Below are 17,200 nucleotides of genomic sequence, written 5' to 3'. Positions count from 1 at the left end.
ACGGTGAAGCTAGCGTACTCCGATGGTGAGTTCTCCAACGGAGGAATATCTTCCGAAACCGGTAACGTTACAAGTTGTTCTTATTCTGTTGTTGATCGGAAGTGTGCCGAAGTAGTTCTAGCGATTCAGGATGGAGGATGGCTCCCGGTCCATTGGCGCTCGACGACTCTAACCGGTAACATGCTACGGACTACTTCAGATTTTCGCGATTCCGCTTTGCTTCTAGTGCCTTGCCCCAAGCAGGAACTCCATACCTCAGTATCGATGACGAGACGTTAGCTAGCAGACGCCTCGTATTGCTGCTTGGACCACCTAAGTTTGGCATGATTCTCCCTATCGCGTTTATTGCCTTCTCGAAATTTTCACATGCGTAATCAACGTGGCTGTTGAAATTCAGCCGATCGTCAATCATTACTCCCAGGTGCTTCAGCACGCACTTCGGTGCAATCACATACCTTCCGACGTTGGCCACTATCTGCTGTACCGCCTCGCAGTTGCTGACTAGCAGTACCTCTGTTTTGTGGTGAGGGCTCATTCAGCCCTCAATTGTTTCCATCACTGGCATCTCCACTTCCTGCGTCTCGCCCATCACCGTAAGTGGCACATCATCCCCAAACCCAAAAATCTGCACCTTCCTGGGAGTCAAGACTCCGTCGTACATTCCGTTCCAAAGAGTTGGACCGAGAATGGAACCTTGAAGGACGCCCACTGTCACTTGCATTGACTTCAGCCCTACATTTGTTTCGTACACCATTATTCTACTCTGGAATGAGCTCTTCAAGATCTTGCACAGAAAGTCGGGAACCTGCATTCTGTGCAGCGCTGCGGGCGTAAGCCTCCCAGCTGGCTCTGTTGAATGCGTTTTTCACATCTATCGTGACCACGGCGCAATATCAATCTGCTCTTCGTTTCTGCTTCGACGCTTTTTCAGCACACTCGAGTACTGCTCGAATTGCGTCTACCGTCGATAAGGCTTTGCGGAATCCAGACTGCATTTGCGACAACCCACGCTCACTCCTCGTACACTTTGTCTGCCTGTTAAGGAATATTTTTCCCGGAGTTTTCCGAACGTATCCAGTAGGCAAGTGGGCCTAAATAAGGCTGTAACTGCCGTTGGTTTCCCTTGCTTTGGCAGCAGTACCAGTTTCTGGATCTTCCATATTTCTGGAAAGTTACCTTCGCCAATGCACTTCTGCAACAACTTCCTGAACATACGTTCAGTATTCCATCTGGAGAAAGCCCCTCGTTCTTTGATTTTAGTCGTACGTGCTTCGGGAAGAGACCTGTAGTAACCGATCTTCAATGAACCCTACGCTCATCCCGCGCAAAAGGACTGAACGACCACTACGCACAAAATTACTTTTATGACTGAATGTCTAGTCCAACTCTCGACCGCAAGCCAACCCGATAAACTCCTTTTCTCTTTCTCGCACCTATCATTTGAATTCTCTTTCATTCCATCTACCATTCCCTCATGCCGTTCGCGGGCATCATTCGTATGCAGAACGATATGTTAACACACACAACCCAGTACGGCAGGTTAGGCTAACTTTAGTCTAAATTTAGTCTAATTCGTTAGATTGTTAGCCTAAATTTTTTTCTAACGTTAGGCTAAATTTAGTCTAAAATTAGACAGATCTGACACAGTTTTGTTAGATATGCTGCAAGTTCGAAACGATCAGTTAGACTAAATTTAGACTAACGTTAGCCTAACGTTAGACAAAATTATGTATGGGCTGTTAGATGGATTTTATGCTGCTTGTGCATATCCCAGCTGTCATCCCAGCATGAAGTGTGATTGTAGTAGTGAACTTTTTCGATGTTCACTACCACTACAATCTCACTTCTGCTCAGCATGGAATGATAGCTATATAAAAATAACAGAAAACAGGAGCTGAATCCCACAATCGGTGTTTTTGGTGAAAATTGCGACTATTCAATTCCAAAACGAATGTCCCAACTACCGTTTGATTTCCTACAAAACTATAATGAGCCGGATTGAGAGAAGCACCTGAAAGATAGCTTTAATGGTCATATCCGTATCTGCACCAGCATAGCTATCGATTTCCGATGGAAGCGGCTCGAACCCAACAGGACGAAACGAACGAATTATCCTACATCGTAGAAAGTGTGCTGAATTGACTAAAGCGAGCGTAAGTTTAAGATGGTGCCAGAATCGGGCCGTCATAATTGGAATACATCAAACCGGTCAATGAGCATACTGGGAAATGGATCCATCGCATGCTTTAAGACGCACACAGTTCCGGTCCCAATTAAAAGTCGGAGGGTGGCATCGAATCCGCGTATTCCTACGTGTAATATTTTCCGGATGAAAACAGGAAGTTAATGGTTTACCTTTTTAAAAACGCTGTAATGCGCATGCGGGATAGGATGATGTGACGTAACAAGCATGAACGGGATGGGTCTCTGAAAAATGCGGTGTGGGACGATATTCTTCCCTATTCGACCCGAAAACAAGGTTCCAAAATTTAGTGTACCAACGATGTACTTGCCAACGTATGGTTAAGTGCAAATGTTTGATATACACCTAAGAGGAATAAATTTTTAGTGAAGTTATTTAAAGGACAGACGAAATATGTTTCATGTGCAGACTCACAACACTGTTTCAGAATTTTATAAATAGTTACGCTCAAATTTTGATTAGCACCCGAGAAGAATGATTGTCAAATCATGTTTTTTGAGTCTGCATACCAAGTTTTATAATTTCATAAATAGTTATGCTCAAATTTTAATCATCACCTAAGAAAACTGATTTTCAAGTCATGTTTTTTAGAGGCAGAGTCACGAAATTATTTTCATGAGTCTCCAAACTATGTTTCAAAATTTTATAAACAGTTACGCTCAAATTTTGATTAGCACCAAAGAAGAATGATTGTAAAATCAAGTTTTTTGAGCGGCAGATTCACAAAAGGATTTTCATGAGTCTGCATAACAGGTTTTAGAATATCATAAGTATTTGTGCTCAAATTTTGATCAGCACCTAAGAAAACTGATTTTCAAGTCATGGTTTTTGAGCAGCAGATCCACGAAATTATTTTCATGAATCTACAAACCATATTTCAAAATTTCATGAATAATTACGCTCAAATTTTGATTAGCACCTAAGAAGAATGATTGTCCCCATATCTCGGTGGGCTCCTCAAACTATTTTTTTTTTCGCCAGGTACGATTCCTCAAACAGTGGACGATGGTAACGCTCATAACGTTCTGGCGGAAAGTGGAGAAAGTCGGACCAGACTTGGGCTTGTCCAAGTCTGGTCCGACTTTTCTTCAATTGGATTGAAAAACTCAAACTGAAAAAAAAAAATCTGACACACTCGAAAGCATGGGTTGCTATGATTGTGCTAACAGGTCGGATAGAATACTGCGTTGCATACTTTCGACAAAATTTCCCAGAATTCTGCAGATATTCAACCAACCATTAACTATAATCGTGATATTTAAATTAAATTTTATATGCATTGGTGAAATTATCAAGATTCTTTTATCTAATGTTTTGTGTGAAAAGCTGCCCAATAACAAATACTTTAAAAACAATTTTTAATGTTTATAATCTCCAACATTGAAATTTGAATCTATCCAGTTTTACGCGAGCGGTAATGGCTGCCGTATTTTGACATTTGCTGGGGGTCACCACCTTTATCACAGCCAACTTTACTCTTCTGATCACAAGAGAACATAGAAGTGAAGTTGGTTGCTATGACGGTGGTGACCCCCAGAGAATGTCAAAATTTAGCGGCCATTACCACTCGCGTAAAACTGGATTCTGTTTGATTTTTAAGATTGTCAAATATTCTTATTTTAATAAATTTATTTTCAAGTTATAGTCATGAAATTATTAAATTAATATTTTGAACTTTAATCCATTTTTAATTTAATTTTTTAAATTCTCTAATGTTGATTCTTTTTAGGCTGTTTTTGATTTGGATATTTTATTTCTGAATTACAATTTGAATAGGTCCTAAGTGATTTGTCAATATAAAATTCAATCAGTTTTTATCGTTTATAATAATGATTTGAAAAGATATACAGTCAATTTGATTAATAAAATAAAAGCTTAATTTTCGAAGCATTGACCCCATTTATAAGTTTTGCTGAAGTACAGCAGCTGTACCGTAATAAACAAAAGAAACTGATCGAATTTTATGTATATGAACAAATCATTTGGGACCTATTCAAATTGGAAGCCAGATTTCTGATTCAGGAGATTTCAAAGTTGGCATAGATTTTTTAAATTAAACATTGATTCGACATTATGGCTCTAGGTATCTTTCTGATCATGGCATGGTGTTTGATTTTGATTTAACTCAGCTAATTATAATAATAAATGTGGCTCATAAAGGTACTTTTTCTTGGTATTATAATGATAATAATGATAATTATAATAATAAAAATATCAATAATAATAATAATAATAATAATAATAATAATAATAATAATAATAATAATAATAATAACAATAATAATAATAATAATAATAATAATAATAATAAAACTCTATAATAAAAACAATACTAATATCACATCGTTTTGTCCATCGCTTATGAAATTATTTTATTGTCTCTTAACAATTATGGATCACTTTTGCGTTTGACATTTCATAAACCCCAACATGTGAAAACACCGAAAATAATAAAAAAAAAATGAATTTTAGAAAATTAGAGTTCAAGTTCGACATGTCAGAAACAAATCCTATTTAATTTATTCCGCCTGAAATAAGTGGAATACGGCCATTGTCCATAGAAAGTTTAAAAAATTAACAAATAAATCAACGTGGTTTATGGATGGTCCTCAACAAATATTTCTCTTTTAATCTCATTTACACATAACTGATTTGTTCAGTAGTTTTCCCTCTGTAACGATAAAAGGGCAAATTTTATTAAAATGGAGCATTTCAAAAATTGTTGTAATACTTATTTTATTTGCTTACCGTTATTTATTCATGGACAAATTTGGCATCGCGAACCTTGTTCATATGAACCGCGGCATTTTTGTTCTGAAGTGCCTTTTTAAATTCCTGGATCGCGGTGTCTCGGGTGATAGGGAAAATTTCCATTGCAACATCTGAAGATTAAAACAAAAAATAAACAATAATTATCTATAATTTTCGCTTTTTTTATTACCGAATGGATTTGGGCCAGAAGGTCTCAGATTTTCATGAAACTTTCTCCACTGGTAAAGTTCATGTAAATATAACGGAAATTTATTTTCAAAAATTCGGAAAAAAAAACATATTTTAATCATTGTTCCTACGGTTCGTCATTCTCAAGCTATGAAAATAGATGTCCGGAAAAATCAACAAATTTCAACTTTTTTTTTTCAGAAAAAAAATTATTTTAGAATATTTTACAATGTGTTTTGATTACATTGCTTATGGAGAAAATTTCATGACAATCTAAGACACAAAAGCAAAATTTGTTCGGTAATAAAAAAAAACCCTCAACTTAAAAACATACCAAGCAAAATGCGCACAACGTTCAGATTAGAGGCCTTGCAAGCATCCTCCTCGTGGCCACTATTGTGGCCCACGCGTCCGCTCCAAGTATGTCTTGTAGTTTTGTAAAAAATTTGTCCAACAGCGTTTCGCATAAAATGATAAGCATCTTTTGTTTTTTCTTTTTTTAATTTCGAGCGAAACGCTTTTTCAAATTGTTCTTCTACTAGTAAGACTTCCAAATTTTTCAATTCCTCGTCATTTTTGATTGGGAAATGTATAGCTGTCTCTTCTCTTACTTCATTGATGGATGATTGTCTGATGGCATCAATGGCATCGGACATTGTGCCCATTATTCTTTGGAGTGAAGCCATTTTTGTGTTTAGGGCATCCAATTTTCTTGTCGTCGCCTCATTGTTTTTGTCAATTTTTTTTTTTTCTAAAATGATATTACTATTACAAAACGCAGAAGAATTTCATATCTACATTTCTTAGCAAGTAAACTGTATTTTATTCACAAAAAAACGCAACGAAATACAATACACAACCAATAGACGTTTACCGTGCAAAATTATTATTGGTTTACTCGTTTCCTTTAGTCTTATAGAGAAATTATTCCCAGAAAGCCTATATTTTTATCACGTCCCTAACTATTGAAAAATAAAGAAAAACTTGTGAAAAACATTTGAATGGCTTGTCGAATGAGCATTTTACTCCACTACCACCTTTCTCACAAGGTTAGTTAAATGTGCATTTGTACAACGAATCAGTTGATCAGCTGTTGAATTGATTTTCACCACTGAGCATAGATAAAACTTGTGAGAAAGGTGGTATTGAAATAAAATGCTCATTCGAATATTTTTCATTACTTTCCAATATTTAGAGGCGCCAAAAATATACGTTCGTTGGGAAAAGTTTTTTTATAAGACCGAAGGAAGCGATTAAGCCAATAATTTTTTTTTCACGGGAAAAGTCTATTCAGTGTAAAACAATAGTTAAGTTTACGAATCTACTAAACATTATTATTGAAATTAACAAATCTAGACTAACATTTGAAAAGGGCGTAATTGACATCGAAAACATTTTCTTCGAACGCAATTCCTAAACTCATGGACATAAATCCATAAAAACTAATACCTGTAGCCGAAAGGTGTCTCTTCTATCTGCTACAGATATAAGTTTTTATGATTTGATGGGGATACGTCCACAATTTGCGTGAGATGCCAAAAGTTTATACGGCAATTCTGCCTTTTTCAAATGTTAGTCTAGAAATGTGGACAAAATGCAACCTTATTTTTCTGTAAGATAAATCAAATACTCACCGATCACGCTCATTTTAATCATTAAGGCCGTCAGGTCTTCAACATCATGGTCATCTTGAATAAAAAAAATCAAAAAATAAAACAAAAATATTGAAAAAATAAAAATGTGTTGATCTTTTTTAGTTAATCTTACCTGTGTTCACCAATGGCACCGGCCGCGGAGTTGTTTTCGGTAGAGCGATGTGATTAGAAGTTACTGGTCGTAAAATATTGGTTGGTGGTGAGATTTGTCCTAAAAACATCAACATCTTATTAAAATGCGTTTTTGAAGATTTTCAAAATGGGAGTATTATGATGAGGTTTTACGGTATTGATTGAAAATTTAAAATCTCAGTAAACGAAACCTGTAAATATTTAATTTTAGTAGGGTAACTCTTCGTAACTATTCTTATTCTGCTCAATATATAAGAGGCATAAGAGTATTTTGGCTAATCAAATTTACTATCAAAATCACTAGGCAAATTGTTAGAAAGAGACGAAAGGTAAAGAAAATAACACGTACTCTCGTCACCTTAATAAACAAGATCCGTTCTAATGTTTTAGAAATGTGTTTTTTTGTTTACCTGCTATGGTGGTTACCGTTACCGGCCGTGGAGTTAGTGGGGCGATAGAGTGTAGTAATGTTGCCAGTCGTGGAATTTTAGATGGCGGGGATGTTTGTCCTAAAAATATTAATTGGTTTATAATCTATAGAAAACCATATGTTCAATCAATATACCTTCGAAATCTGAGTTGATGGAGGTAGAATTCATTTGTGGAGGAATTTGAATTGGAGGAATACTTCTTGTGCTTTCTGTCTCCTTTTTTATGGTTATGCCAGGTGGCACAATACTTGCCATAGCAATTGGTATTTTGCTGCTCGTTCCTTCTAAAATACAATTAAAAATGAGAATTGTTTTTTATTACCTTAAAGGTTTCTCAGAATGTTATGCAATTGTCTCCACAAGTAGAATTTATGTAAATATAGACTACTCCTGTGTTTCAATTAATGATTTCAATTTAATCTTATATCAAAAAATTAAGAACTGAAGTACCAATTGTTTTACTTTACGGGTACCTATTTTTTTATTAGAAGAGAGCGAAAGAAATGGATGAATCTTAAACTAAGTCTTTTAATTATGTATTTTTTTTAACAAAATGTCAAATTAAAACTTATTTTTTTGAGTATTTACAAAAAAAAACGCTTTAAAATATTTTATTTTATATGAAGATTTCAGCACAGACGAATTCCAGATTGAAAAGATCGAGTCAACAAAAGGAAACAATGCACACTGGGTCAGAATCCGACTTTAGCCAGACAAAACCTCTAGCACTTTGGGGTTGCATTTTTTTTTTAGCGTTTTCAAAGATTTGTGTTTATTTTCGATGCTCTAAAACTTGACGTTGAGAAATAGTTACTATGTTCACTAGTTAATAGTAATCAATTATTATGTTTTTTGGTTTCACTTCCTAGCGATTTGATGTCTTCCGCAAAGTTATGGAGCATAAAAAAATGCGACTATATGCTAAAGACACCAAAGTTCTGCGACATATATTAAAAAAAATATGGCAAAAATAGTGAAATTAGGCTCAAGTTCAGCCTAGTTTGTTTTAAACTGTTTTCTTATTTTGCCTTTTGAGCACTCCTCAGCTATTTTATGTATTCCGCACAATTGAAAAAATACAACTTTATGCCAAACACACAAAAATTCTTTGTCTTATACTATTAAAAATATGGCAAAATTTATGAATTGTACACAAAGTAAAAATCATTAAAGTAAAAGAAACTAACAGTATTAACGCTATTCTTGCATTAAATTGTAATCTTAGTAGGCGGGAAAACCTGTATGGAAAAATTGTATTTTCGCTATGCAATTTGGAAACGCGTTGTTAATGTTAAGTCCTATTTTGCCAAGTTCATTACCCTCAAGCTTCCTTTTTTAATAATGAAAAGTCCATATGGTACGTCAGGAGATGATATTTGTTTTCTCCGATGGTAACCTTTTTGTTAGTTTGAACATGAAGTGCTCTTTTTCCTCTGTAACCGACCGATTAAAAAAAATCCATACAGAAAGCACGAATTTTGTGCAAAATAGTTGAATCAACATAAGATCAAGCATAATTTTTCATTTTTTTTTGTTATATGTATGTTATTTGAAATGGAAAACGATTGTTATCTTCCACATTTAGTCAGTTTTTTTATCCTTTTTTTTTTTTTTTTTTTGATAAATCAGCTTAAATAAATGACCCAAAAGAATTTTTTTTACCAAACGTAAAATAAAGAAAATATTTTATTTTCTGCCATACATATTTTTTATTATAAGTCGTAGAATTTTGGATTCTTCAAGAATAAAGTTGCATTTTTGTATGTTTTCCAACTATTCGTCAGGCAGCAAATCGCGAAGAAGTGTTCAAAATGCAAAATATGACTTATTTTAAAGAAAATAGATAACAAACGTAAAATTACGTCAAATTTTACTATTATTGCTATATTTTTCTTAATATAAGTCCTGAAATGTTGCTGTGTTCAGCATATAGCTGAAGTTTTACATGATCTACAATTTCTTGGCAGACACCAAATCGCGAAGGAGCGTTCAAAAGGCAAAATGCGACTTATTAAAAAAAAAGTTAAAAAAAAAAAGTTAAATTAGGCCCAATATTACTTTTTTTTGCCATATCTTTCTCAACATAATTCGCGAAACTTTTGTGTTTTACGCATAAAGTCGCATTTTTTTATGTTCTCCAATTTTGCAGTATACATTAAGTCGCTAGGAGGTGAACCAAAAAACACAATAACTGTTAATTATTAACTAGTGAATATAGTAACTATTTCTCAACGTCAAGTTTTAAAGCATAAAAAATAAACACATCAAGTCTTCAAAGACGCCAGAACACTAAAATGCATTCTCAAAGCGCTAAAGGTTTTGTCTGGTTAAAGTCATCTACTGGCCCAGTGTGCAATGGTTACTGCGCTATATTAAAACAGATATAATGGAAGTTAATGGAGACACAGCCATGATTATTCCCTCCAATAAACTTAATCACCGATGAACTTTAATGATGAATGTGAATATTAGAAGGTGATGTCATCAAAGATCAGAAAACTTCTACTAGAAATAACAATTCGAGTTTTGAAAGTTTTTCGATTATAGTGATATTCTATGATATTTACTTTTGGAGAAAATTATAACACCCTTTGATATGATAAGAAAAAATAATGTATCCGTTACTTACCTGGTAACGCGTTTTTCTGCTTGATTTGGTCAAACCTCAGCCGCATTTGGTCCAACGTAGCAGCATCCACCAACAGTGGCTTACTGATTTTTGTTTTTTTGCTTTTTTGAGGCTCCATTTTTTCTTCCGGGCAATCTTTGTTCAAATAACTGTAGTTGAACATGCTTGAAAAAAGAAAAACGTAAAATGTGTAGCGCATTGTGCATGCGGTCGAACATACGTCCCTTCCCTATTCTGGTTGTGTCCTTGATACGGTTTTCTAAACCCTTTCAAGAATCCGGTATTCCAGGAACATTAAACTGAACAAAAGATTTTGGGTTCGAATCCTACATGAAGGATGTGGACATTTTTTTCACAATTAAATTTACACTTAATGTATCTATCTCAAAATATTATACATATGAACGCTGAGTTCAACATGATTGATTTATTACCCATTTCTGTTGGTTTCACTGTGCAACACAATAATGATGGCTTTCATCGAGTTTACCCACAAAAAAATGCATTTTGTATGGATTACGCTTTCATTGATTTGTGCTTAGTGTTGGAGGTATCACACCATTCAATATGAATATGCTGCGGGTACTATATATAGGTAAAGAAAATGAGATGTACGTTAGACATAATGAATTGTATATACCCAGTGGTTGAATAAAAGAGTAGCTGAACTGTTGGTCATCATCAGTCAGCAGCCAACGTGCTAGGAAAAGAAAAAGTGTGTTTGTGTTTCTTTTCCCCTTTCAACAGTTAGTGCATATACATTGGTTTCTCCTTCATATCACGACTAATTTTTTTTTAGCGTGATAAAATTGAGGTATTAAATAAATTAGTTTTATTTTTCAAGTCCTTTATCTGGAAGCTGTGATAGTTAAACTTTCTAAGTGCCAACTTTTTTAACCGTGTACTCTCATTGGAAGGTACAAAATAATAAAACGTAAAATCATATAAAAAAAAAAGTCTTTATCGCGTTGTAGTCTATCAGATTATGTTGTTTCAGTTGTGTATTTCTTTATTGTGAAAGCGAAAAACTTTTTTTTTTTAAGATGTCCAGGTCAACAAATTATCGAAAAGATAAAGCAGAGGCCGCCAGATTGTTCGCGGCATTTGGAATCTCCTCATCGGAACAGCAGCAGCTGACGACAAGCAGTAGCCGTGATAATGTTCAAACGGAAAATAACACAGAGCCGCCGATGGAAGCTCTTGGAAGAGAAGATGAAATTGCTGTAGAAGACGACGAAAGTGATTCAATAGCAGCTGTCGAAAAAGATGAATATGAGGATGTTAATCGTTTTGAATCCGATGATGAAAATTCGTTGTCGGGTGATGAAGAAGCACCATTGGTGGATGATGAAGAAATCTTCGTCGATATAAAAGTTAAATTAGCCCAATGGTCAACTGACAACCACATAAGTGATAATGCTATGGATGATCTTCTATCCTATTTGAAAAAAACATCACTTTCCTCATCTTCCCAAAACTAACAAAACTCTGAAAGCCGATGCAAAACTATGTGATATGCCGATAACGAGGATGGGAGAAGGAGAGTTTTGCTATTTGGGCTTAAAGCGCGCAGTGGAACAAATCATGATAAAAAATAATGTAAAACCTAACTGTGAAATCCACTATCGTCTTCAATTTGGAATAGATGGACTACCATTGACGAAAAGCTCAAAGAGTAGCTTCTGGCCTATACTCGTGAAAATAATCGGGTTTCGAGATGTTCTTCCCGTGGCTGTATTCTGCGGTACTAGTAAGCCCAGCAGCATCCATGAATATATGCACGAGTTTGTTGAGGAATTGGATCACGTATTGAAGGTCGGAATGGAAATTAACAATCTGTGAGTGATGTTTTCAGTAGATGCATTTATCATGGACGCTCCAGCAAAGGCATTTGTAATGGATATTAAAGTACGTCAGCTTTTTTCTTTCTCACGTAATTTTTTAAAAGTGAATAAGTAACATTGAAAGATTCTCTTCTCTCACGTATAGCATAATTAGCTGTAATGTGTGTCCAAAATTGCAAAACTTGTGAAAGTTTTGTCGAATTTTGCTGGGATTTTTTCAACTTTGAAAACTAGTGTTAATCCCCTCCGTATAGTATATATACGCTTAAATTAACGCAAAATATTCTTTTCAATTGCAGGCACATAATGGGCTGTATGGTTGTCCGAAATGCACTACACGTGGGCGCAGCATTGGGCACAGAACAGTGTTCCCCAATATCGGTTTTGAATTGAGGACTGACGATTCATTTTTAAATTTGTCGGACCCCCATCATCTGTCAGATCGATTACCTCCGTTGGCAACGATAGGAATTGGGTGTGTTTCCTGTGTACCAATCGACTACATGCACAATGTATGTTTGGGCGGCATGAAATCTCTTCTGAAGTTGTGGGTGGAAACTTCAGGTAAGAGTTATAGTTTGACACCGGCTCAGAAATGTATCATCGATTCGCGCATCGAAGCTGTAAAACGCCAAGTATGCACCGATTTTTCTCGGACTCCACGACCTCTGACTGATTTGAAGTGGTTCAAGGCAACAGAACTACGATTATTATTGTTGTATTTGGGACCGTTTATATTTTTAAACGTGATGAGCGATGCGTATTATAATCATTTCTTAAAACTTCATGCAGCCATTCGCATATTATGTCATCCTGTTAAGTATCAAACGGAAAATGATAAAGCGAAGAATTTACTAGAAGCTTTCGGCCATGAGTTCATGACGTTGTATGGAGAACATCGGTTTGTTTATAATTTTCACTTGCTCACACATCTGCCCGATGATTGTCTCCTACACGGCTGTTTGGACTCGTTTTCTGCCTTTCCGTTTGAAAATTATATGCAAACTTTGTTACGCTATGTAAAAAAATCATCATATCCCTTACAACAGTTTAGAAATAGATTTGGTGAGCACTTGAAGTATGACGTTACGAAAAAAGCATTGCTACGGCAACGAGGGTCATCCTACTCTGTGATCACAAACAGACAGAATACTATAATTTCGATAGATGGAAGAGATAACTTCATATGTAAAGAAAATCAAATTTTCAAAGTGCAAAACATCAAACGAGTAGGTAAACATATGATTCTCGACTGTAATGCTGTAATGGAATTGAACTCTCTATACGTTGAACCTATGGAATCAATTGCCAATGGAGTTTACTATTGTCGCGATGAGCTTATATTTTGTGATGTAATGATGTCAATTGACGCAAATGAGGTGACCAAAGTACAACGCATAGTGCTCGATGAAATAACAGGTTTTATAGAAGTATTACATACTGGTGTTTAAAAATGATTCCGTTTGGTATAAATGGCTATGTAGTATTAAATATTAGAAAAAATATAATATAATGTTTTCATGTTTGATCCGAAAATTTAAATACAATACGTGGCATTCAAACTGGTCCAAAGACGGTGTATTTTTTTAAGACATAGTTTCCCAAACTGTGGGTCGCCCTCAGGGGGGTCGTAGACAGGTCTCTAGCGGGTCGCGAAAAAAAATCTAGTTATAGAGTATCTTCTGTATTCTCGGCAGTTTTGTTATACTTCACCATAAAGGAGCTTTGTCGGCCGATTAGCCTCTAATTTTAACACAAGATGCGTATTAGTACGAAAAATGTTGATGCAAATTTTTAGCCCATTGAGTCGCAAAAAAATTACAAAACGAAAAGAACCGAATATACAACAAATTCCCCTAAATTGTAAGTATATCGATTTTTACTTTTTTCACGGTAGAAGATCTTCAACTTTTGTCTGAAACACGGGCTTCAGATACATTTTCATTAATTAAATGACTCTTTTTTATGCATTATGATCCACTTTGTCCTAAAAAATGCATTTTTTGGTCAAGCTTAAGCCGACATGACCGTCAAACAACCTAGTACCACATAAATGCTTAAAATGCCCTTTGAAAATCCCAAAATGAGCCTGAAAAAGCTTAACCTATTTTAAACATCTCAATTCTTCCATGAAAAGAAAAATTTGATTGTTGGTCGTACTCTGCAAAAGTTTGGGAACCTCTGCTTTAAGGGTCTAGATAAGTCTCATCTTACAAAATAGAGAGGTAGTGTTTTGGGCTAAGTACTATTTGAAACACTTGGTGGAGATAGTGACCAAATATTTTGAGCTTCTGTATCTCAGGAACCTTACAAATTAGAGTGGGGATGCCTTCAGCAAAGTTGTTCTGTAGGTTGAGTACTATTTGAAAGTAATCTATTTTGATCATAAAAAGCCGCTTGGTGACGCTGTTGTGCAAATGTTTTGAGCATTTGTATCTTAGAAACATTACAAGTTAGAGTGGCGGTGTCTTCAGCAGAGTTGTTCAGTAGGTCAAGTACTAGATTGCACCTAAATGCATAGTTGGCGTAAGCGCCATTAACAATTTCATCATATTTTACATAATATCCAGCAAATACAATGAATTAAATGCTACAGAATGGAAGTTTTAACGCTTAGCTAAAACCTTGCATCGAAAGATGTTATATATATTTATATACATATATATATTTTTTATTTCGTAGCTTTTAAGAATTCAATTGAATGAGGTACATGATCAATACGGAGGTCTCAATTTTTATATTTTGTGAGTTAAATTTGAATAGTTTTCAAAATCGTCCAATTAAATTTTTTTCTGAAAAAAAAATCAAGAACCTTGAATAAAATGCCATTTTTTTATTTTCCATTTTTACTTAGATCTAAATTTGCTTACCTTTTTGAGTTTAACCTACGATACCGGCGTTGTTGGCGAGTTAATGCTGGTGAAACTTTTGAGTTTTTTCTTAGATAAATCACGTTAAACTTTATTCTATCACGTTAAACTTTATTTACCTGCCAACCTACACCCCAACTTTCTTCTTTTTTTTGCTGAATTTTGCTATGCTGATTGTTTTTGCCAATAAATTGCTGGTTTTCATTTAAAATTGCTGCTTCATTCGGCAGAGCAAACTTCACTAAAAAAATTTTCGTTTGAAAGGAAACTATTGGATGAATGAGCATTAGTTTTGAATCACAAACATTGTTAAAATCTCTTCGAAGCACTAACGAATTTCTTCTTTCGGTAAATCAGAAAACATGCTTTGGTTCCGGTTGACGCTGGATAACTTCATCTAAATTGGCAGCTGCTCCCAAAACTCAATACTCACGCTTGTGCACTTCTTGATAGCGGAATTATTGTTAGGTTTTGCTATGCTAATTTTTTTTTTATCAAAAAAATTGCTGGTTTTCATCAAACATTGCTGAACATTGCAGAGCAAACTTCACCTAATTACAATTTGTGTGAAAGGAAACTTTTGGAAGAATGAGTGATAGTTTTGTATCACAAACACTGTTAAAATCTCTTCGAAAAACTAACGAATTTCTTCTTCTGATAAATCAGAAATTATTCTTCTGCTTCCGGTTGAAGTTAGATAGCTTCCCGTTACACTTCCAAACTGGCAATTGCTCCCAAAACTCAATACTCACACTAATGCACTACTTGCTAGCGGAAGGTTACACAATATACAGTAGATAATATTAATTCACTTAATTCTGTGAAATTTCTTCGAAACTTCAACAGCAAAGCAGTTGAAAGAATTTCACAATTGTTTGCTGAAATTTCACAAAAAATCATAATTTTTTTTTTGTTTTTGAAAATTCAGTGAATTTTAATGAAAATTTAAATTTTATGTTGAAAATTCGGTGATATAATCAAGTAGGTTTACTTAGATTCCGATATTTTTGCGGCACACACTTAACTCCTTGTTTTGCAGGCAGATTTTTTACATCCAGCGAGGAAGGGCCTTACACTAATAACACAAGCACTTAGGGGTCACCAACATCTATAATATTCTTGTTTCTCTTTAAGCTACAAAATCTTAGATATTTTTGAAAACATCTTTAATGTTTGCGCTAAGAAAATGACAATGTATACACTACACAGTTACAGACAAAATTTTAAGATCATGTCAATACAAAAAAAAATAACAAATATCGTCAAAACCAATGGTTTTTGAATGTGTTATGTGTGTTATTCTTGTATTCAACAATCCATTTAATCAAACTACTCAACATCGACGATAATTGAGTAGTCTTTGCTTTCAATATGATAATTAATAGTGGATAATGATTCAAATTATTAAAATTGCACCACAAACACGGTTTAAGGACCCTAACCTAACATTTTCGAAAGGGAAATACAAAATATTGTTCCCAATTTGACGAAACATTTATTGTAAATACTTAAAACAATCGTTGACCTTAAAACATTGCGGCGGAATAATCCAAAACGGACAAAAATATCAAAACACTTGGTGATTAGTGTACGTAACCAAGAATAGTTGCCGGATGTCCATGCTGGCGCTGCCCTAACTTTAATCTACCTTTCCAAACTTGGTATTCCCATTCAATAAAAAAAGCACTTCATTGCACAGGTTGTTAAACGAAAAGGTAAAATCTCTTATAAAATGTCTCGAGATCCGTATCGAGATACACAGGTGTAAAACACTGGTTCAAGGAGTATTCTCATTAGGCCGGGCCGTGTCCCGGTTAGGTTATGTTTTGAATTGGTTGCATGTGTTTGCCTCCTGTCGTTCACAATAACGGGCCATCCTGGCAGCATGGTGTGAACGGTAAGGAAAACACCTGAAACCAATTCCAACGATAACCCTGCCCGGAACACGACCCGGCATAGTGAGGAGATCTTTTTTGGATTTCTTCTTTCTTACGGAATTGTACAACGGGCAGCAGCAACAGCAGCGGCGACGACGAGATCCGGGAATTATCACGGCCGTGTGGAGGCAATAGGACGGAAGACGAAACGCAAGACGCAAACGCAAACGAAGACGCAACACTTTTCCACTTAAAATTAACGCCAACAATGGTTCCGGTGATGGCAGCTGACAAAACGACGAGGAACTTTTATTTCTCCGACCGGCGCACGCGACTTTTTTTTACAAACTGATGCGGCAAAGATAGCTGCAGGTTTTGTCCGCACTGTTTTCTCAACCGTCAACAATGTACGAAAAAATCGAACATGCAGCATAAATTCGGGTTTATGATTTATGCTCTTCGATTTTTTTAGGTGGGCAACATATCTAACAAATGTCTAACAATGGCAACCGCCTAACTTCTTCCGTCCTGGGAACCATAGTCCCTCATCGTCATCCTTCATTTCATTCCTGTCGAAGAGCTTTTCTGACACTCCTGTAAACTTTCGGCTACCAAACTG

The 17,200-nt window shown here is 35.3% G+C and overlaps 2 protein-coding genes and 1 long non-coding RNA gene across 4 annotated transcripts; 1 reads left to right on the top strand and 2 right to left on the bottom strand.

Moving 5' to 3' along the window:
• The first annotated feature begins 2,064 nt into the window (after window positions 1-2,064).
• On the top strand, window positions 2,065-14,082 carry LOC110677226. Its single transcript, XM_021848271.1, has 2 exons — window positions 2,065-2,153; window positions 12,134-14,082. The coding sequence occupies exon 2, from the start codon at window positions 12,338-12,340 to the stop codon at window positions 13,283-13,285; it is 948 nt and encodes a 315-aa protein (XP_021703963.1). The 5' UTR covers window positions 2,065-2,153; window positions 12,134-12,337; the 3' UTR covers window positions 13,286-14,082.
• Window positions 4,547-5,887, bottom strand: LOC110677228. The gene is made up of 3 exons (XR_002501038.1): window positions 5,478-5,887; window positions 4,952-5,085; window positions 4,547-4,874 (listed from the first exon to the last, which is right to left on the bottom strand). It is a non-coding gene; the product is annotated as an uncharacterized LOC110677228 (long non-coding RNA).
• LOC110677227 lies at window positions 6,468-16,893 on the bottom strand. Of its 2 annotated transcripts, XM_021848273.1 has the most exons (6): window positions 16,698-16,893; window positions 9,991-10,154; window positions 7,496-7,645; window positions 7,341-7,439; window positions 6,911-7,009; window positions 6,468-6,831 (listed from the first exon to the last, which is right to left on the bottom strand). In XM_021848273.1, exons 2-6 carry the CDS (start codon window positions 10,151-10,153, stop codon window positions 6,746-6,748), a joined length of 597 nt encoding a protein of 198 aa, XP_021703965.1. In that variant the 5' UTR covers window position 10,154; window positions 16,698-16,893; the 3' UTR covers window positions 6,468-6,745. The 2 variants fall into 2 exon arrangements, with proteins under 2 accessions (XP_021703965.1, XP_021703964.1); XM_021848272.1 differs by lacking the exon at window positions 16,698-16,893 and having other exon boundaries at window positions 6,731-6,831; window positions 9,991-10,857.
• Between the last annotated feature and the right edge of the window lie 307 nt (window positions 16,894-17,200).

Source organism: Aedes aegypti, chromosome 2, assembly GCF_002204515.2.
Source record: "Aedes aegypti strain LVP_AGWG chromosome 2, AaegL5.0 Primary Assembly, whole genome shotgun sequence".
Classification (NCBI taxonomy): domain Eukaryota; kingdom Metazoa; phylum Arthropoda; class Insecta; order Diptera; family Culicidae; genus Aedes; species Aedes aegypti.
The sequence above is the reverse complement of the archived record's forward strand: the minus strand, read 5'-3'. Positions and strand labels throughout refer to the sequence as shown.